Source organism: Nyctereutes procyonoides, unplaced genomic scaffold (assembly GCF_905146905.1).
Source record: "Nyctereutes procyonoides isolate TBG_1078 unplaced genomic scaffold, NYPRO_anot_genome, whole genome shotgun sequence".
Taxonomy (NCBI): Eukaryota; Metazoa; Chordata; class Mammalia; order Carnivora; family Canidae; genus Nyctereutes; species Nyctereutes procyonoides.
Genome location: NW_026575125.1, coordinates 100,253,071 through 100,275,010, shown reverse-complemented (window position 1 = coordinate 100,275,010; position 21,940 = coordinate 100,253,071). Strand labels below are relative to the sequence as shown.

General features: G+C 42.0%; 1 protein-coding gene across 1 annotated transcript; it reads right to left on the bottom strand.

The window, feature by feature from the left end:
* Positions 1–307: 307 nt before the first annotated feature.
* On the bottom strand, positions 308–1,496 carry LOC129518082 (olfactory receptor 11L1-like). The gene is made up of 2 exons (XM_055338112.1): positions 755–1,496; positions 308–489 (listed from the first exon to the last, which is right to left on the bottom strand). Exons 1-2 carry the CDS (start codon positions 1,494–1,496, stop codon positions 308–310), a joined length of 924 nt encoding a protein of 307 aa, XP_055194087.1.
* Between the last annotated feature and the right edge of the window lie 20,444 nt (positions 1,497–21,940).

Sequence of the window (21,940 nt, the reverse complement as noted above, 5' to 3'; positions counted from 1 at the left end):
AGCAACTATTTATTTTCTATCCCAGAATAATTTCTCTCCTAGGAGGTGCTCCTCCCTTCTCACCGTATAAATATGCTCAAGGGAAACTAGACAATTTCAAGGACACCAAGACAAAGCTACAAACCCGTCCCCCAAATCAGTTAAATAGATGATTTGGGTATTAACCAATATTTCACCTTATAAATATTATAATCTATCCTATGCTTTCCTAATAAGGCTGAGAGTTCCCTGAGGGTAAGGACAAACAGTGTTTTGAACTTCACTGCCATCATTTTTTGTTGATTGAATGGAACTCATCATTGTATGATCAAATCCTCAGCTTTCTCAAGGCCTCCCTGACATCTTTGTTTTTGAGGCTGTAGTTAAAGGGCTTACACATGGGAGTGACAATAGTATAGAGCAAGAAGATTTTGTTGAGAACTGGCACCTGCCCAGCCAAGAGCACAGCATAGACCAGGATCAGGGTCCCATAAAACAAGGTCACAACCACTAGATGAGAAGAACGTGTAGAGGGGATCCCTGGATGGCTCAGCAGTGTAGCGCCGCCTTCAGCCCAGGGTGTGATCTTGGAGTCCCTGATGGAGTCCTATACGTCAGGCTCCCTGCATGGAGCCTGCTTCTCCCTCTGCCTGTATCTCTGCTTCTCTCTCTCTCCATCTCTCTCTCTCTCTCTCTCTCTCTCTCTCTCTCTCTCTCTCTCATAAATAAATAGAAAAAAAAAGAGAAGAACATGTAGGGAAAGCCTTCTGCCTACCAGTCATGGAAGGTATATGCAAGACCATGGAAAGAATCTTCCAGTAGCAAGCTAGGGTTAGTCCAAAGGGGGCCAAAGTCACCAGCACTGTTAAACTCATGCAGACCAGGTTGACCAGATGGGGATCTGAGCAGGAGAGCTTCTGCAGAGGTTTCAAGTCACAGAAAAAATGGTCAATCTCATTGCCACCACAGAAGTTCAAACTGGTTACCACAGCAGCCTGGAATGCAGCTGTTACTGTGAAGCCACTAACCCACGAGCCAATTACTAGCCCCACACATATGGCTCCATGCATTAGTGTTGAATAGTGCAAGGGCCGGCAGACAGCCAGGTAACGGTCATATGACATCGCTGCCAGAAGATAGCATTCAGTGCTGCCCAGAGCCCCAAAGAAGTAGAGCTGCATAACACAACATGCCATGGAGATAACTCTGTTCTTTCTCAGCAAGTCCACCAGCATCCTGGGCACAATGTTGGGTGTATAACAGACCTCTAGGCATGAGAGGTTTGCCAGAAAGAAGTACATTGGTGTCTGGAGTCCCCACTGAGTGCTCACCAGGACCACAAGGAGAAGATTCCCAGATATGGTGGCTAGGTAGACAATGCCAAACACCAAGAAGAGCAAGGGGCCCAATTCCTTGAGGTCTCTAAACCCTAGTATGATAAATTCAGTAACTGTCATAGTAGTATTTCCTAGCCCCACAGAAGTCAGAAGTTCAGGAGGAAGCGTCAGTTTCTCCATCCTGTTATATCAGATCCTTCAGCCATTAAGATTTCCTATGTAGTCCAATTCTATCAGTGGTTAGAGTTTGTACTAATAAGGGCATCTCCTAGGGATTGGTTCTCATGGTAGCCAGTTAAATTTGCCCTTAGAAAAGTTATTTTATAGAAATCAGCTGAACTTGTCATTTGGTCAGGGGTGGAATAAGATGAGGAAACTAAATGATAGAAGGAATGGCTCAATGAAAATCTATCCCTACCAGTTAGGGAATAATTCAGAGCACAACTATACTGGTAGCAGGTCAAGACCCCCAAATTCACATTCAAAGAAGATGTATAGAGCCCATGCTTGGCATCCTTAGTGCCATTTTGGACAGAAGAAATTCCCAAGGAAAATCTTTACTAAATGTTGACAATTCAAAGAAATGACAGGCCAGACAGCAAATCATATTTATGACTTTCTTTACCAGAGCATGAAATGGGAGCTGAAATGCCAGGACTGAAGCAGAGAATCATTCCATTGATGGTACTGGGTCATCCATGCTTGTTTGGTAGCGACATCCATGGAATTGCAGAATGGTTGTTCCTGGAGAGAACAGATTCTAGAAAAATAGGTTTATATTCTAAAACAGAATAAAAATTTCTTACTTTTTAATCTTGCCATAAAAAGACTGGATTTTAGGCTACTGGGAAGAAAGCCCAGCAGCTGCCACCTGAAACTGCTGATTATACTCATGTGCATGCATCTGAATACACACACACATCCAACTGGAGCTACACAGTTAGGAATAGATAGTCACACATGCTATCATATTTGCCATCACTTTTAAAATTTGGTTTTCCCAGAGCTATCTTCTAGAAGTGAAATATTCATACCATTGGTCTTTGCCTGCAATTCAGATATGCTGGCATTAGGGAGGTAGCAGTGGCCATGGGTTAGATCACAAGGTCCAAATAACCAAGCTTTCCATATACATAATGAGCAGTGGAAGATAAATTAGCACGTTTTTCTCATTCAGTTGTTTTATTGGGTTTTTTTGTAAAGCAGTGTAGTATAATGATTAAACACGGAAATACCAGTGCCAGACTGCCCAGGATCAACTCCTAGCCTCTCCATTTATTGGCTGTGTGACCTTAGGCAAGTTACTTAGGCTCTCTGGGCCTAAGTTTCTCATCTGAAAAGTGAAGATAATAGTAACTCCTCACAGTATTGTTTTGAAGAGTAAATACATGTAAAGTAAAACAGTGTCTGACATATAGTTAGCACTAAATAAACATTAAAATTTTTCTTTACAAAATGAAATTCTTTGTGAAAACAGCCCCACAGAAGCATTAACCAACATTACTTATCACTATACTTAAATAAGATAAAGCAATATAAATGCATGGGAGGAAATTGTACAGCTCTCATTACTTCTCAACTGTTACCTATCACCACTTAATTTCACCACTTAATTAACTTAAAGATAATTGAAGGTAACACTCATATCTATTTATAGAGTTATGTAAGGATTAGAAGAGATTATGAATATAAAGTGCCTGCAACATAGAAAATGGTCAGAAATCATGGCTAATAGTAGTACAAATAACAATTTGCCTGAAGTCATCAAGCATGAGCCGAGATTCACAGTTTTGTGTGCCTCCAATATTCATGGTCTTTCCACCATACGAACATGCTCACTGCCTGCTATTATTTACACGTACATATGTATATATTCTTTTTGTCTCTATGCAAAAGGTTTTTGGCATTTTGCCTAAAAGGATTAAAGGCAAATGCTCCACCATAATCTAATACCTTTAAACCAGACTTCTTCTGATCCATCTACTTTGCACCAGGTACCCACCACGCCTAAGCCATGGACATCCATATTTTCTTGGTTCCTTCGGCTCCAGTTCCTGCCCAGTTTCTTTTGAGGGAAAACTCAGGGCCTTTCCTGGGTGTCCTCAGCCCAGCTTCCCACCTGTTCCTCAAAAGCTATGGCCCAAACTCATTCTCCTTGGTTTCTCCAATATTGCAACCATCTTTAAACATTTCTTTTAAAAATGAATCCTTACTTCAACTCTATCATTGCCTTCCCCTTTTTCCTGATTTACTTTTTACTTATATCTTCTATTGCCTCTAACATAGGATATATTTTGTTTAACTCCTTCCTAATAATCTGTTTCATTTAATGTAGGCTTCACAAGAGTATTGATTTCCTATCTTTTAGTCATCGTTGAATCCCAAACATCTAAAACATTGCCTGATGCCAAGTAGACACAATAAATATTTGCTGAATTAATTCATAAGGCAGTATGATACAATAAATAGTGCTTTTGCTTTTGAGGCCAAACAGAGCCACATTCAGATCTTAGCTCTACCACATATTAGTATGTCACCTTGGGCCATTCTCTTAACCTCTATGTGCTTCCATCTCCTCATCTGTTAAGCGAGAATTGTGGCAAAGCCTACTAGAAGACTCCAAATATCCATTTCCTCCTTCTTCTACAGCGGAAGTTGACAAACTTTTTCTTAAAGGCCAGAGATTCTAGGCTTTGCAGGCTGTCTGATCTTTGCCACAACTGTTGAAAAATGTCATTGTCATGAGAAAACAGCATAGATAATACATAAATTAATGAGAATGACTGTATGCAATAAAATTTTATTTACCAAGAAAAAAGCCACTGGGCCTCAAGCTATAGTTCTCCAATGCCTATAGCTGGATACATGGCTGCTCAGCTAAAGCTCACATTTTATTTGCAGCTTGGTCAAGTCAATAGGGTGTGAATTGAATGATGTATATAACTTTTAGATTGTGCCCCTGAAAGAAAAGTATATTTCCTCACCTTTCCCTTTATACCCTTCACACTGGCTGGAATACAGATCTGATAGAAGGATTGGCAGCTGGCATCCAGGGCCATGAGATGGAAGCTAGATATTGAAGAGAACAGTATAGAAGCAGGCTGGATCCTCAACATGGTATACCAGGGTAACCCTAAACAGCCTACCTGGTCTTTTCACAGAGATAGACATTTCTATTTTGTCTAAATTGCTGAAGATTTTTTGTCTTTTTGTTACAGCAGCTTAACCTGTACCCTAACACATGATTATATCTGTCTCCTAGGTTATTGTGATTATTCCACAAGATAATCCATATGAAGTACTTAGCACAATGGCTGACAAAATATAAATGGCAGCTGTCATAATTTCTGTTGTTAGTGACTTCATTCCTCATTCCTCACCTTCATTCTTCCCCTTCTCTGGCATCTTTAAATATTTTCTAACCTAATCTTGCTTCCCTCAAGACCCAATGCTCTCTTAAGCCCAAGAACATTTTTTAATGTTTTTTTAAAAAAAGAATTTAAATTCAATTTACTTAACATGTATTATTAGGTTCAGAGGTAGAGTTTAGTGATTCATCAGTTTCATATAATTCTCAGTGTTCTTTATATCAAGTGCCCTCCTTAATGCCCATCACCCAGTTACCCCATCCCCCCACCTACCTCCCCTCCAGCAACCCTCAGTTTGTTCTCTAGAGTTAAGAGTCTCTTATGGTTTGCCTCCCTCTCTGTTTTTATCTCATTTTATTTTTCCTTCCCTTCTCATCTGTTTTGTTTCTTAATTTCCATATATGAGTGAAATCATATATTATTTGTTGTTCTCTGACTTATTTTGTTTAGCATAATACCCTCTGTCCCACCCACATCAGTGCAAATGGCAAGATTTCATTCTTTTTGGTGGCCGAGTAATATTCTATTGTGTATATATACCACATCTTCTTTATCCATTAATCTCTCAATGGACATCTAAACCCAACAACTTTGATATGGATTCAACAACTCTTTGTCTCTCTCCATGGGTTCAACAAGTCCCCACTCATTCAGGAAGGGAATTTAAATGCAAACAACTAGACTCTGCCCTTTTGCTGAAAAAAAGCACAAATCACACATTTGGCTGAGCTGGGCCTTGTTCACATTCCTAACAAGCTGGATAAAAGCAATCTTCAAATGGGGGTATGCATAGCAGAAGAACAGTGGTGCTCAATTTGGGGTGCTTACACGCCCCCCTCAACATTTGGCAACATCTGCAGACATTTAAGGTTGTCACAACTAAAGAAGGGGGCTACTACTGGCATCCAGCGGGCAGAGCTCAGGGATATTGCCAAATACCCTACAATGCACAGAACAGCACCCTACAACAAAGCACAGATGTTAATGATGCTGCCCTTGAGGAACCTTCCTCTAGAAGTCCACAATGACTTCCCAAGGAGGTATGCAGACAGGAAAAGTTTGAACAGAATTAATTTCTAACTTAATGGACTGTTCTCTAAAACTGATGTGCCATGATTGTACCTGAGGTGGAAGAGTTCCTGTTGGTTCCCCATTCTCACTTCTACTTTCACAATTACCCTTCTCCAAATTTACAAGAGAAAGGTCTACCTATTAGGCATCTTGAATCTTACCTTGACTGTAGGCACTTTCTTCTCTAAGGTCCCAGAGTACAGCAGAGCAGAGTGAAGATCTTGAAGCTGGAGCATAGTCCTTGGTTCTAATTAATTCTGTCTCTTACTGTATAGTATTTATTTACTTGCTTACTTTGCTTACTTATTTTAACAGGTGGGATGCTTGTGGTCACAGCGATTTTTTCAGTTTAAAATTTCATTTTATATACATCATTCCACAGAGATGTATGTTATTATGATCAAGATAAGAGTTTCAAGTAGAAAAATATGTATGACATTAGGATAAAATTCAGTGAGCAAAGAGTGGAGACATGTGTTCAAAAAGAAAAGGTAATGGGGTAAGATGCCTGACTATTAGAAAACTTGTCCATTTCTATTTTAATGGATGACAGTGGACATAAAAATACTCCAGGATTTAGAATTTATCCAGGAGCTAGAGGGTATTATGCTAAGTGAAATAAGTCAGCCAGAGAAAGACAAATAACCATATGATTTCAGTCATATGTGGAATTTAAGAAACAAAACAGATGAACCTAGGGGAAAGGAAGGAAAAATAAAATAAAATTGAAGAAATGAAAATACTGAGGCATGAGTTTGTGTTGTAATTTTAACCTGTCAATATTTATAAGTTGTGTTTGCATCTATTAGAACTTGCAATGAAAAATTTCTAGATGTCAGTTTGAAAACGTTCAAGGGGCAGAGTACATTGCAAAGTTAAAAAGCCTAGGTTACTGCTGAATCCCCTCTGTGTTCCTTCTTGCTTGATGAAAAAACAGAAAGGGGGGGGAACCCAGTCACACAGAGATGTCATTAAAATGCAGCAGCAAGTCCTACCGCACAAGACTGGTTTTCTCCGGTCCCCACTCACCCTGCCAGCTAGCTTCCAAGTGTTTTTTTCCCCCTGTTCAAGAAGTTCTTCATGCTCCTTCAGCCTTCCTTTCAAGCCAATACCTCGTTTTTCCCTTTTTATCAAATAATGACTCTCTTAGTCACCGCTGCAGGTCTCCTGGACTCTTACAGCCTGCCTATGACTCAACGTGCTTTTAGCAAGTGGGCCTCCAGATACAATCCACAATTATCAGGCAGAACTTTGAAAAACATAATAAAAGCAAAGAGGAAGTTTTTAAACAGCGCTATAGGGTGGTCCTCACACACACAGATACACACACTCATACACACATACAGGCTGCGTTCACAGAGAAGTTCTCGTCCCTATGCCAAGAAAACTACTGGGAAAATGGGCAAGTTGATCAAATGAATGAACTCAGCTGTTTGTTTTCATGCAGGAAATGGCAAAAACCTGGCTCTTTTTTTTTTCTTTGATTGCAACCTTTATTGTTTCAAGGAAATTGTGAAACTGCTGTGTGTCCACAGGCTCAGGAAAGTAGTTTTCATATGCGCACACAAACATGCATTCGTGCACACAAAACACAGTGTGATCATAGCTGTAAAGAACAAGGAAGGGTGTACTTTTTGCTATCCACCAGCCCAGACCTACATTTTCACATTGAAATCAGAGAACACAACCTTAAAATAGAAATGGCAATAAACAAAATAGTTCACTTTCATCCAGATTGGTTTGCAGAGCATAGTTCTACACTGGATTCTGGCTTGATAAATGTCTCTTGCCTCACTGTAAGTCAGAGATGCTGTTTGATTCCTTCCTGTTTAAAGACAGCTTCTTTACACTCTGAGAGAAGCCAAGGAAGAGAATCCTTCCTTAAGCATTCCCTCAAGGCCAATTAACAAGTATTGATTTGATTCCCAACTTACCTCATTTTAGCTGTGTGACCTTGAGTAATAGTCTTAACCTTTCTGAGCCTCAGTTTCTTCATATGTAAAATAAGGATAATGCTATGCACCCCGACTGATACACACAATTAGTAATAAAGATTAAATGAGGGATCCCTGGGTGGCGGAGCGGTTTGGCGCCTGCCTTTGGCCCAGGGCGCGATCCTGGAGACCTGGGATCGAATCCCACGTCGGGCTCCCGGTGCACGGAGCCTGCTTCTCCCTCTGCCTGTGTCTCTGCCTCTCTCTGTGTGTGTGTGACTATCATAAATAAACAAAAAAAAATAAAAAAAAGATTAAATGAGACATATCTATTTAAAAATTAAAGTATTATATACAAAATATATTAAAATAACAATTATTAATACTATAGTTATTGTTATTATTAGCTCCCAAGACCACGTATTTTATAGTTCATAAGCTCTGTTAGAAGAGCCAAAATCCAAAATCAGAATGCCTTTAAATTCTATCTATTCATCCCTGGTATGCACACTGATTCTATACAACATAGACCTAACTATTTTTCTATATGTAATAGATATCATTTTAATCTATATTATCTTCATATAATTGAATAGAGATATTGTGATCCCATTCTCCCCCCACACCAAGATTTTCTCTTTTCTGAGCTAGAAGAAAACTAATCAATTCAAAAGCCCTTAAAGAAGAGAAGTACAACATTAGCACACTCACTCCTGTTCTCAGCATTATTGTTTACTTGACTGATGGATACTGTCCCCTTTGGAGGTTGTTAACACATGGAAATGTTTGTTGAGTCTAGAAGAGTGAAAGAAGATGTTTCAGTTTGCTCTTTTATTCCCAATACTAGTCAGTGCTTAATACCCTTTTGATGTACTCATGAATAAGTGGATGAAAATCTGTCATAGGTTTTATTTTTCCTCAGCATAATTGCCTGAAACTCCCAAGTCCTGCCCCACGGCTCCAGTACGATGAGCCTCAAGATTCTGAGCCCTGATTCTAGCCCACATTCACAGAACACCTGGCTTTGCCCCTCTATTATTTCAAGAGGGTATTTCACAAACTTTTGGAGACTGATGGTACCCTGGGGCCATCTGGGCCAGTGTTAGTAACTGATGCCAAGATGAATATTTTTTTTCTTTTGCAAGGGAGAGGGGTTTTGGTGGGAATCAGTAGCCTTGCCCTAACTTCTCTTTTAGACAAAGCAAGTGGATTGACTATCTTATTCGTTTACTAGGTATTAATGCTGCAGCTCAACCCTAGATCAGATGACTAAGGAAAAATGACTGAGCCCTTCAAAGCCAAAGGAAGACATCTTTTATAGGGCCAACTAGAAAGATGGGTTTTGTCTGTTTATTTTCTTTTTTGTTTTGTTTTCTTTGGTGTTTTGTTCTTCTTTGTGATTCTGTTTGCTTAGTTCATTTTAATTAGACACAGCTCGTCTCCTCTATAATTTGGGGGAGCATAGCAAGTAGGAGATGCCTTGAGCTGGTAATGAAGTTATGTCAGAAGAAGTCATTACCTCTGATCCTACCTTAGTGCTACTTCTCTGCCACCTTAACCTTATTAGCTCCTGTCGAAAAATCATCCTTTTGTCTAAGGTCTTATATCCTACAAGTTGAAGAAAAGGGAGAAAACTCACATATAAGGAGTTATATACAACACAGAGCTTGAAGCACACTAAGGAGCTATCTTTCTCCAAACATCAGATCAAGTACTTCCTAGAACACCATAAATTGTCAACTCCATGAGAATAGGAGCAAGTGTCTGTGTTGACTATGCTATACCCCAATGCCTAACATGGTACCTAGGCACAGTAAATATTTCAAGGAGGAAGGCTATAAAAGGAAGAAGGGAGGAAGATTCTAAGAAATATTTCTAAAGAAGAACTAGTGCTGGAATAAGGTATTCTAGAACTGGAAGGCCTGGAGGTAGAAGGGACCATAGAAGACCATTGGTATCCAGCCCTCTGCACTCACACAAGAGATTTTCTGAATGACTCATCATTCCATTTTTGAGAATTCATTGGACAAGAGCCTCTATGGCTCTCTTTGCCTCCCATTTTTATTGCTGCAAAGTCATACTCCTACACTGGTCTGTAACTTATTGAAAATTTCCAGGTTACACATCCAGGTTCACTATTCCCACCTGAGCTATCAGTGTGCTACTTAGAAAATTTACCTGTATTAATTTAGTCTCCAGAGCAACCATACAACTGGTCAATTTTCAAAAGAAAAAGAATTCAATCAACCCAGTTCTATTCCCTTCTCCCTATTTGCTTGAACATGCATGGCACCTAGATAAATCTCTCTATATAACAGTCTGGTTTATTTAGAGACAAGGAAAGGTTCTTGTAAAATTCTGACTAGTTGAGACAGAGAAGGTTTAACATACTCTGCTTTTAGGGGAAAAAATTAAAACAGAAGCCACTACAATTAAAATCACAAAGATTTTCAAGGGCTCTCTTGCATTCAAATGCTACTCAGCTCAGTTTCCTATATTTTGTATATTTTTTAAAAGATTTTTTATTTATTCATGAGAGAGACAGAGAGAGAGAGGCAGAGACACAGGCAGAGGGAGAAGCAGGCTCCATGCAGGGAGCCCAACGCAGGACTCCATCCCGGATCTCCAGGATCAGTCCCTTGGCCGAAGGCAGTGCTAAACTGCTGAGCCACCTGGGCTGCCCTATTTTGTATATTTTTATTACCATTTGGATAAAAGTTTTTTTTAAAGGGTATTAATGATCCTTGCATGGACTTCAAAAAGCACCCATGCATCAGAATTCAATGATGACCCCAGATTTTTCATAGTAGTTAAAGCAATGTGGACACAGACATCTTAGAAAGATTTTAAAAATGGGATCTGAAATCAAGAAAGTTCTCATGGGATCCCTGGGTGGTGCAGCGGTTTGGCGCCTGCCTTTGGCCCAGGGCGCGATCCTGGAGACCCGGGATCGAATCCCACATCGGGCTCCCGGTGCATGGAGCCTGCTTCTCCCTCTGCCTGTGTCTCTGCCTCTCTCTCTCATGAATAAATAAAAAATCTTTTAAAAAATATACAAAATAAAAAAGAAAGTTCTCAGCTCACCCTTCAGAGATCTGGAATACTTTATAAGACAGGATACCAAATTCTTTAACCATTCTGCAATGGTTTTGTCACATAATTATCATTGTAGAGGTAAAGGTGGTGGTGGTAGTGGCTGTGGTGGTGCCAGTTGTTAACATTTACTGAGCCCTCCCTACATGGTGAATGCTGTGCTAAAGCTTGTAGATGTATTAATTAATTTATTCATAAATTATCTTATTTAATCCTCAAAACAGCCTTATCAGTTAAGTACTAATACTATATTTACTTTGAAGATGATGAAACTAAGAAAAAAATATGTTAAGTAACTTGTTAACATCTTTTTTTTTTTGCACTGTTTTTTTTTCCCTGCTTACTAGCTGACCTGAGACCACAGATCAGATTTTATTTTGGCATGAAGCTCTCTACCCCAATCACAATTATAGCCCTTTCCAAATCATATGCTAACACACAAATTAGTAGAGATTAGATGGTACGCTGGGAAACCAAGTAAGAGACCAGGTTAAAAATAGAGGAACTCAACCCCAACCAATCCCCAGTTCTATAAACAGAGATCAAATACTTTCTCCTTATGGTGAGTAAAAACAGCATTTTTAGATGCTAAGGAAAGAATGACATTAATATGTAAAACTATAATTTATATAAAACACCTTTCTAATGATTGTTACATTTTGAAATATCAAATTAATCTATTCATAACTCACTATAATAAGGAAGAATTAGGCAAGCACTTTACATCTATCAATGCTGTGATCTTTTGTCATCTTATTAAAATCAACATAATTCTGATTATAGTCCAGGTGTCCAGGCTGCCTTCTTAATTGATAATATTATAAGATTAGCACCTCGGTCTTTAAAATATTCACATAGTCCATGCAAAAGCACGACTGTTGTCAGGATAATAATTGGCTTAATTAAGGAAAAGGAGGGGAAGGAAACAAACATCTATTGACCACCTGCATCATATTATACTAGGTGCCGCCACATACATTATCTCATTATGATGATAATACATACCTCACATGGTTATTCTGAGGATTAAGCCCACATCCTTGGAGGGGAGGCAGAGAAAGGGACCTAGTGTTGTAAATCATGCACTATGTTCCAGGTCCTATGCAGCATCCTGTCACATACATTATTTCCTTTAATCTTCACAGCAGCCCTGCACACCTGGCCTTGCCATCCAGATTTTATGCATAAAGATACTAACACTTAGACTAATTTTTAATTACTAAGATCACATAGCTAGTAGATGGTTGAGAATACAGACCCTGAGTTGATTGAATTATAGCTCCATGTTCTTGCCACTTAACTAAAAAATAGCAAAAGCCTCTTTAACAGCACTTCATCATAGGGAGGGAAAGACACCAATATCCACTCATTTATTTATTTATTCATTCAACAAATATACCTTCACCAATACTCTGTGCCAGGTGCTGAGCTAAATTCTTTTCATAAATTATCTAGTAAATCTTTATGACATGCCTAGGAGACAGGTACAAGGATTATCCTAATTCTAGAGATGAGAAAAATGGGCTCAAGGAAGTTAAACTGACTTGCTCAGCATTGTAGATAGAGCTAAAATGGCTGGTTCTGGATCCAAAATTAAGTTGCTTGTCTTCAAAGCCTGTACTCTTTTCAGCATATCATACATACTACTTCTAGGAGGCAAATCATGCTCCCCCATCTGTAAAGCAAAATATTTTTAATCATTTTTGGATGCCATTAGGAAGCTCATATTGCTGGTTTCGAGCACTAGCTCTATTACATGGACTGACCTCTGGAGCCTAGAAGAAAAAGAGACAGAGACAAAGAAAAAAACAGAGAGAGAGAGAAGGAGAGACAAAGAAAGAAGTGCTCAATCATGCTGGTCACCCTAGAAGTGGAAGAAAGAAACCGTTAAGCCTAGCCATCTGCTTTGTGCAACATCACATCTTAACCACCTGCCTATTCTCATACTAAAGATATATTGAGCTATCCTAAACCCAGGATTATTCTATGCATACTGTGGGTACCAGACTAGAGTGTGATGCAACCCACATAAAACCATCTCCATCACTAGAGGTAGAACTGTATACTCCCTCCTGCTAAATAAAGAACAACACAGGAAAAGCTGCTATAGAATGAATGGACTTGATAAGTCTCACAGGAAGACTATTTTCAAGTCATAAAGTCACCTCCAAGTTTAGTTTTCTGTCATTCATCTCAGCAACCTCCTGTTTAACCCCACTAATATATGGGCCAATGACCATACCTCTGGGTAGGCAAGCCTCAGCCTACCTTCTTCCTTCCCTAGGATTAGTGGTCATTCTTGTCTCTAGTTGTAGTTACTCCCATATACTCAACTCTTATAACAGTTATCAATATTCTGCCAGTCAAGCTTATGATTTTCTGGATTAAATCCTGAGCAAACGTGCCTTTCCTTTTCCTTAAAAGTGGCCCCCTCGGCTCTTCCCCACAAGGCCATCTTCATATACCTGCATCAGGAGAGCAGAATTGGAAAGTAAGAGTTTCCAGGGAATCCTTGTCTAGGTGACCTGAGGAGTGCCCTAAGGGATGGTTGGCCCAGAATGAGAATCTGATGTTAACAAGGCCTAGATGGAGGGTTCAGGCTCCATGGGACCAGTTATAGCCCTGCTTAGGGAAATATGTGCTGTGCCTGAAACCTCTGGACAGTCCATTCCCAAATGCAGGCCCTGGATCACAATGAAGAACTGGGCCAGAGTAGGAAAACTCCCAGCAAACTATTCAAACTGCAAGTGCTAATGGAGCAGGTCCACAGGGGAAAAAACTACAGACTGCACACTCCAGAGGCAGTGTAGTATTAACAGGATACACATGGCCTTTGGAGCTGAAAACCTGGGTGACTTGGGGCAACCACTTAATCCCTCTGAGTTTCTGTTTCTTCATCTTTTTAAATGGCACCGAGCAAGGTAGAGAGAAAATGAAGCATAAGCCAAGACATCACATTTATTGGGTGCATACTTTACGGCAGGCATTGTACCCAGTACTTCACACACACAATCAGTTCACCTGCCCCAAATCTCTTCAAGTTATGAATTATTATTGAAATAATAATTTAGAATATGAGACTTCCTGGCTCATAGCACACTTAATAAATCTCAGCTCCCTTCCTTTTCAAATCAGTAGGGAAATGACAAGGATTCCAATTCTCAGAGAAGACTGAATAGTGTTCTCCCTAGTGCTTTCAAAGTTTTCAGTTTTCAGTTTAAAGAGACTTTAAAGCAATCATTTTCAGAAGTAATCACAGAATGTCAGAGTGGAAGGGACCTTAGAGATGGTTACTGCCCTACTCCTCAGTGGGTAAAGTGGGGAGATACTTGTTATTGGTTCAGACACAAAGACTATACCAGAACCAAGGTGTTCTTTCTCCCTAGAGTGTGTGCTCTGGTGACTCACAAAAAGCCACTTTTGAGGCACTTGGATGGCTCAGTTGATTAAGTGTTCGACTCTTGATTTCAGCTCAGGTCCTGATTTCAGATTGGTGAGTTAAAGCCCCACACCGGGCTCCATGCTGGATGTGAAGCCGACTCAGAAAAAAAAAAAAAGGTTAGGGGAGAGAAAAAGCCATTCTCAACCCTGCATTAGCAGAAGTAAAAGGCAGCTTCAGACTCAGGTTGGCTGCAGGTCATAGAAGTACCTTGGGCTTCAAGCGCTGCAGCTGCCTAGTAGTTCCAGGAAATGGCTCTGGGGCATGGCTCCTCCCTAAGGAAAGAGTAGAGGAGAGAAGAGAAGCTACAGTCCATAGAATTCACCATGATTTCATAGCCAATTTGGAAACAAAGGCAGAAACAAGAGCAGAACTATGACCACTGAACGGCCCCATCTTTGAAGATTAGGGAACTGCACAGGGTTCCACTTTCCCTGTGGGATCTTGAAATCCACTGCTCTCTCTGATAGGGTGGTTTCCAATTACCACCACAAGTCATTTCCAGCCATTGTCTTCCACAGACCCCTATCAAAAGGAACATATATACATATATAAACTGAAATGTTCACAGGATACCCATGTAGATTCAAACATATACAGATTGTAACAAAAAGAAATAATTCTGCTTCTGGAGTTGAAGCTATGTATAGCAAGTACCCCCAGAAATATTTCCTGAATAAACAAATCAATAAATCAATATTTTCCTAGAGAGCTCCTTCTGTTGTTTCTCTGGAACACAGGAGTAGGGCTGAGTTTCTAAAGCAGTTCATAGGCATTGTTGGTTAGTTTTGTTTCTCATCTCCTAGTCTAGAGCTAGAGAATGGACATTCTTTGGAGGAGGCAAAGACTTTCTCCCAAAGTGGAAAAGTCTAGTCGTTATGCCTCACTCTGAAAAATTTCAGAAAGAATTGTAAACAGACCTCCAGCCAGGCAAACAAAAGAGCTGTGTCCAGAACTATCTAAATGGAGTAGAGATGGGAGAACAAACCCTCCTGTTCCGGTGACATCTCATATGTCATTCACTCAAAAGAAAGGTGTGGAATGGTTCCGACCACCCAGAACCCCATGTCATGTATAGAAATGATAGACCTGCCATACGACCCAGCAATTGCACTGCTGGGGATTTACCCCAAAGATACAGATGCAGTGAAATGCTGGGACACCTGCCCCCCAATGTTTCTAGCAGCAATGTCCACAATAGCCAAACTGTGGAAGAAGCCTCGGTGTCCATCGAAAGATGAATGGATAAAGACGATGTGGTTTATGTATACAATGGAATATTACTCAGCCATTAGAAATGACAAATACCCTCCATTTGCTTCAACGTGGATGGAACTGGAGGGTATTATGCTGAGTGAAGTAAGTCAATCGGAGAAGGACAAACATTATATGTTCTCATTCATTTGGGAAATATAAATAATAGTGAAAGGGAATAGAAGGGAAGGGAGAAGAAATGGGTAGGAAATAACAGAAAGGGAGACAGAACATAAAGACTCCTAACTCTGGGAAACGAACTAGGGGTGGTGGAAGGGGAGGAGGGCGGGGGTGGGGGTGAATGGGTGACGGGCACTGAGGGGGACACTTGACGGGATGAGCACTGGGTGTTATTCTGTATGTTGGTAAATTGAACACCAATAAAAAAATTAATTTATAAAAAAAAGAAAGGGAGACAGAAGATGAAGACTCCTAACTCTGGGAAACGAACTAGGGGTGGTGGAAGGGGAGGAGGGCGGGGGTGGGGGTGAATGGGTGACAGGAACTGAGCTGGGCACTTGACGGGATGAGTACTGGGTGTTATTCTATATGTTGGCAAATTGAACACCAATAAAAAATAAATTTAATATTACAAAAAAAGAAATGGCCTGAATGGGAGTGGGAGCAGAGAGCCACAAGTGTTGTGAGAGTGGAGATGAGAAGGAGACATGGATCAAAGGAATCATCTTGAAGTATTAGAGCAATTCCCAGTCTAGTCTGTAACTTTCTCAGAATGATCAAGCCCCCCTTATTGCTTACAAGCTTACCCTATGAAAAAGAGTTCATAGGGGCAAGATGGCGGAAGAGTAGGGTCCCCAAATCACCTGTCCCCACCAAATTACCTAGAAAACCTTCAAATTATCCTGAAAATCTATGAATTAGGCCTGAGATTTAAAGAGAGAACACCTGGAATGCTGCAGTGAGAAGAGTTCGCGCTTCTATTAAGGTAGGAAGACGGGGGAAAAGAAATAAAGAAACAAAAGGCATCCAAGGGGGAGAGGCCCCGCAAGGAGCCGGGCTAAGGCCGGGGCGAGTGTCCCCAGGACAGGAGAGCCCCGTCCCAGAGAAGCAGGAGCTGCACCAATCTTCCCGGGTGGAAAGGCCTCGCAGGGAGTTGGAGCAGGACCCCAGGAGGGTGGGGATGCCCTCGGGCTCCCTGGGACACTAACAGACACCTGAGCCCCGGGGAGAGTGCGCCGAGCTCCCTAAGGGCTGCAGCGCGCACGGCTGGACCCGGGAGCAGCTGGGAGGGGCTTGGGCAGAGGAAGAGGCTCCGTGTGGAGGGGGCTGCACGGCTCCGGGAGCAGCTCGGAGAGGCTCAGGTGGAGGCTCCACGGAGAGGCGGCTGCGCGGCCGGGAGCGCGAATCCAACAGCGCAGGCCCGGGACCACAGGCCAGGATCCACCCCCCAGTACAGGAAGAGGCCAGGACAGCCCCAAGCTGAGCAGACCAGCGGCCCCGACCCCGGAGTACCCAGGCCCCTGCAGACTGAGAGCTCAGTAGCTACTGCGGGAGCTGAATCCAGGGCTCCAAAGCTGGCCGCCGCCACTGCGGTTGTTCCTCCTGGGGCCTCACAGGGTAAAAACCCCCACTGAGCCCTACATCAGGCAGGGGGCAGAGCAGCTCCCCCAAGTGCTAACACCTGAAAATCAGGACAGCAAGCCCCTCCCCAAGAAGACCAGCTAGACGGACCACTTCCAGGGGAAGTCAAGGGATTTAAAATATACAGAATCAAAAGATACTCCCCCGTGGTTTTTTTTTTTCTTTTTGAATTCTGTTTGCTTTCCCCACCTTTTTTTTTTTTTGCTTTCTTTCTTTTTCTTTCTCTTTTTCTTCTCTTTTTTCTTTTTTCTTTTTCTCTTTTCTTTCCGCCTTTCTCTCCTCTCTTTCTCCTTTTCCCAATACAACTTGTTTTTGGCCACTCTGCACTGAGCAAAATGACTAGAAGGAAAACCTCACCTCAAAAGAAAGAACCAGAAACAGTCCTCTCTCCCACAGAGTTACAAAATCTGGATTACAATTCAAGGTCAGAAAGCCAATTCAGAAGCACTATTATACAGCTACTGGTGGCTCTAGAAAAAAGCATAAAGGACTCAAGAGACTTCATGACTGCAGTATTTAGATCCAATCAGGCAGAAATTAAAAGTCAATTGAATGAGATGCAATCCAAACTAGAAGTCCTAACGACGAGAGTTAACGAGGTGGAAGAACGAGTGAGTGACATAGAAGACAAGTTGATGGCAAAGAGGGAAACTGAGGAAAAAAGAGACAGACAATTAAAAGACCATGAAGACAGATTAAGGGAAATAAAGGACAGCCTGAGGAAGAAAAACCTATGTTTAATTGGGGTTCCCAAGGGCAACGAAAAGGACAGAGGGCCAGAATATGTATTTGAACAAAATCTAGATGAAAACTTTCCAAAACTGGGAAGGGAAACAGGCATTCAGATCCAGTAAATAGAGAGATCCCCCCCTAAAATCAATAAAAAACCGTTCAACATCTCGACATTTAATAGTGAAGCTTGCAAATTCCAAAGATAAAGAGAAGATCCTTAAAACAGCAAGAGACAAGAAGTCCCTGACTTTTATGGGGGAGGAGTATTAGGGTAACAGCAGACCTCTCCACAGAGACCTGGCAGGCCAGAAAGGGCTGGCAGGATATATTCAGGGTCCTAAATGAGAAGAACATGCAGCCAAGAATACTTTATCCAGCAAGGCTCTCATTCAAAATGGAAGGAGAGATAAAGAGCTTCCAAGACAGGCAGGAACTGAAAGAATATGTGACCTCCAAACCAGCTCTGCAAGAAATTTTTTTTTTATAAATTAATTTTTATTGGTGTTCAATTTACCAACATACAGAATAACACCCAGTGCTCATCCCGTCAAGTGTACCCCTCAGTGCCCGTCACCCATTCACCCCCACCCCCCGCCCTCCTCCCCCTCCACCACCCCTAGTTCATTTCCCAGAGTTAGAAGTCTTTATGTTCTGTCTCCCTTTCTGATATTTCTCACACATTTCTTCTCCCTTCCCTTATATTCCCTTTCGCTATTCTTCATATTCCCCAAATGAATGAGAACATACAGTTTGTCCTTCTCCGGTTACTGTGGCCAAGTTCAAAAAGGGTGTTGCCTGAGTTCTTCTCTGGGATTTTGATGGAATCTTGTCTCACATTTAGATCTTTCATCTATTTTGAGTTTATCTTTGTGTATGGTGCAAGAGAGTGGTCCAGTTTCATTCTTCTGCATGTGGATGTCCAATTTTCCCAGCACCATTTATTGAAGAGACTGTCTTTCTTCTAGTGGATCGTCTTTCCTCCTTTATCGTATATTAGTTGAGCATAAAGTTCAGGGTCCACTTCTGGGTTCTCTGTTCTGTTCCATTGATCTATATGTCTGTTTTTGTGCCAGTACCACACTGTCTTGATGAACACAGCTTTGTAGTACAACCTGAAATCTGGCATTGTGATGCCCCCAGATATGGTTTTCTTTTTTTTAAAATTCCCCTGGCTGTTTGGGGTCTTTTCTGATTCCACACAAATCTTAAAATAATTTGTTCTAAGTCTCTGAAGAAAGTCCATGGTATTTTGATAGGGATTGCATTATACGTGTAAATTGCCCTGGGTAACATTGACATTTTCACAATATTAATTCTGCCAATCCATGAGCATGGAATATTTTTCCATCTCTTTGTGTCTTCCTCAATTTCTTTCAGAAGTGTTCTGTAGTTTTTAGGGTATATTTTGAGAACCATTTGAATGGTAAATGGTTCTCCAACCTTTTATTTTCAGGTTGTAGGTGTCCTTCTGTCTAAAATGAGTCTCTTGTAGACAGCAAATAGATGGGTCCTGTTTTTTTATCCAGTCTGAAACTCTGCGCCTTTTGATGGGGTCATTAAGCCCATTCACGTTCAGAGTTACTTGAACTTCTTCTTAAAGGGGAGTTTTAAGAGTCCCCCTTAAAATTTCTTGCAGAGCTGGTTTGGAGGTCACATATTCTTTCAGTTCCTGCCTGTCTTGGAAGCTCTTTATCTCTCCTTCCATTTTGAATGAGAGCCTTGCTGGATAAAGTATTCTTGGTTGCATGTTCTTCTCATTTAGGACCCTGAATATATCCTGCCAGCCCTTTCTGGCCTGCCACGTCTCTGTGGAGAGGTCTGCTGTTACCCTAATATTCCTCCCCATGAAAGTCAGGGACTTCTTGTCTCTTGCTGCTTTAAGGATCTTCTCTTTATCTTTGGAATTTGCAAGCTTCACTATTAGATGTCTAGGTGTTGAACGGTTTTTATTGATTTTAGGGGGGGATCTCTCTATTTCCTGGATCTGAATGCCTGTTTCCCTTCCCAGATTGGGAAAGTTTTCAGCTAGGATTTGTTCAAATACATATTCTGGCCCTCTGTCGCTTTCGGCGCCCTCGGGAACCCCAATTAAACGTAGGTTTTTCTTCCTTAGACTGTCATTTATTTGCCTTAATCTGTCTTCATGGTTCTTTAATTGTTTATCTCTTTTTTCCTCAGTTTCCCTCTTTGCCATTAACTTGTCTTCTATGTCACTCACTCGTTCTTCCACCTCGTTAACCCTCGTCGTTAGGACTTCTAGTTTGGATTGCATCTCATTCAATTGATTTTTAATTTCTGCCTGATTGGATCTAAATTCTGCAGTCATGAAGTCTCGTGAGGCCTTAATGCTTTTTTCTAGAGCCACCAGTAGCTGTATAATGGTGCTTCTGAATTGGCTTTCTGACATTGAAGTGTAATCCAGATTTTGTAACTCTGTGGGAAAGAGGGCTGTTTCTGATTCTTTCTTTTGAAGTGAGGTTTTCCTTCTAGTCATTTTGCTCAGTGCAGAGTGGCCAAAAACAAGTTGTATTGGAACACGGGGGAGTATCACTGGTCCCTCTAGCTGGTCTTCTGGGGGAGGGGCCTGCTGTGCTGATTTTCAGGTGTTAGCACTTGGGGGAGCTGCTCTGCCCCTGCCTGCTGCCGGGCTCAGCGGGGGTTGTTTACCCCGTGGGGCCCCAGGAGGAACAGTCGCAGTTGCTATGGCAACTCTGGAAGCCTGGATTCAGCCTCCGCAGGAACTACGGGGCTCTCCGTCCGCAGGGCCTGGAGGCTCCGGGGCGGGGCCACTGATCTGCTCAGCTCGGGGCAGGAGCTGTCTCGGGCCCTCCCGGCCTCTGCCTGTCCCGGGGGAGGCCGGATCCTGGGCTGTGTCCCGGCGCCCTGTGCTCCGGGGCCTGCGCTGTGGGATTCGCGCTCCCGCCCCGCAGCTCCCTCCCTGGAGCCGCTCCCGAGCCCCTCCGAGCTGCTCCGGTTGGTCCCGCCGTGCGCGCTGCAGCCCTTAGGGAGCTCGGAGCACTCCCCTGCGCTCGCAGGTGTCTGTTAGTGTCCCCGGGAGCCCGAGGGCATCCCCGCTCTCCTGGGTCCTGCTCCAACTCCCTGCGAGCCCCTTTCCGCCCGCCCGGGAAGGTTGGTGCAGCTCCTGCTCCTCCGGGACGGGGCTCTCCTGTCCTGGGGACACTCGCCCCGGCCTCAGCCCGGCTCCTCGCAGGGCCCCTCCCCCTCGGAGTCCTTTTGTTCCTTTATTTCTCTTTCCCCGTCTTCCTACCTTGATAGAAGCGCGAACTCCTCTCACTGTAGCATTCCAGCTGGTCTCTCTTTACATCTCAGGCCGAATTCGTAAATTTTCAGGATGATTTGAAGGTTATCTAGGTAATTTGGTGGGGACAGGTGATTTGGGGACCCTGCTCTTCCGCCATCTTGCCCCTCCCCCCCCCTGCAAGAAATTTTAAGGGGGACTCTTAATTCCCCTTTAAGAAGTTCAGTGGAACAATCCACAAAAACAAGGACTAAATAGATATCATGATGACACTAAACTCATATCTGTCAATAGTAACTCTGAACATGAACGGGCTTAATGACCCCATCAAAAGGCGCAGGGTTTCAGACTGGATAAAAAAGCAGGACCCATCTATTTGCTGTCTACAAGAGACTCATTTTAGACAGAAGGACACCTACAACCTGAAAATAAAAGGTTGGAGAACCATCTACCATTCAAATGGTCCTCAAAAGAAAGCAGGGGTAGCCATCCTTATATCAGATAAACTAAAATTTACCCCGAAGACTGTAGTGAGAGATGAAGAGGGACACTATATCATACATAAAGGATCTATCCAGCAAGAGGACTTAACAATCCTCAATATATATGCCCCGAATGTGGGAGCTGCCAAATACTTAAACGAATTATTAAACAAAGTGAAGAAATACTTAAATAATAATACACTTATACTTGGTGACTTCAATCTAGCTCTTTCTACCCTCGATAGGTCTTCTAAGCACAACATCTCCAAAGAAACGAGAGCTTTAAATGATACACTGGACCAGGTGGATTTCACAGATATCTACAGAACTTTACATCCAAACTCAACTGAATACACATTCTTCTCAAGTGCACATGGAACTTTCTCCAGA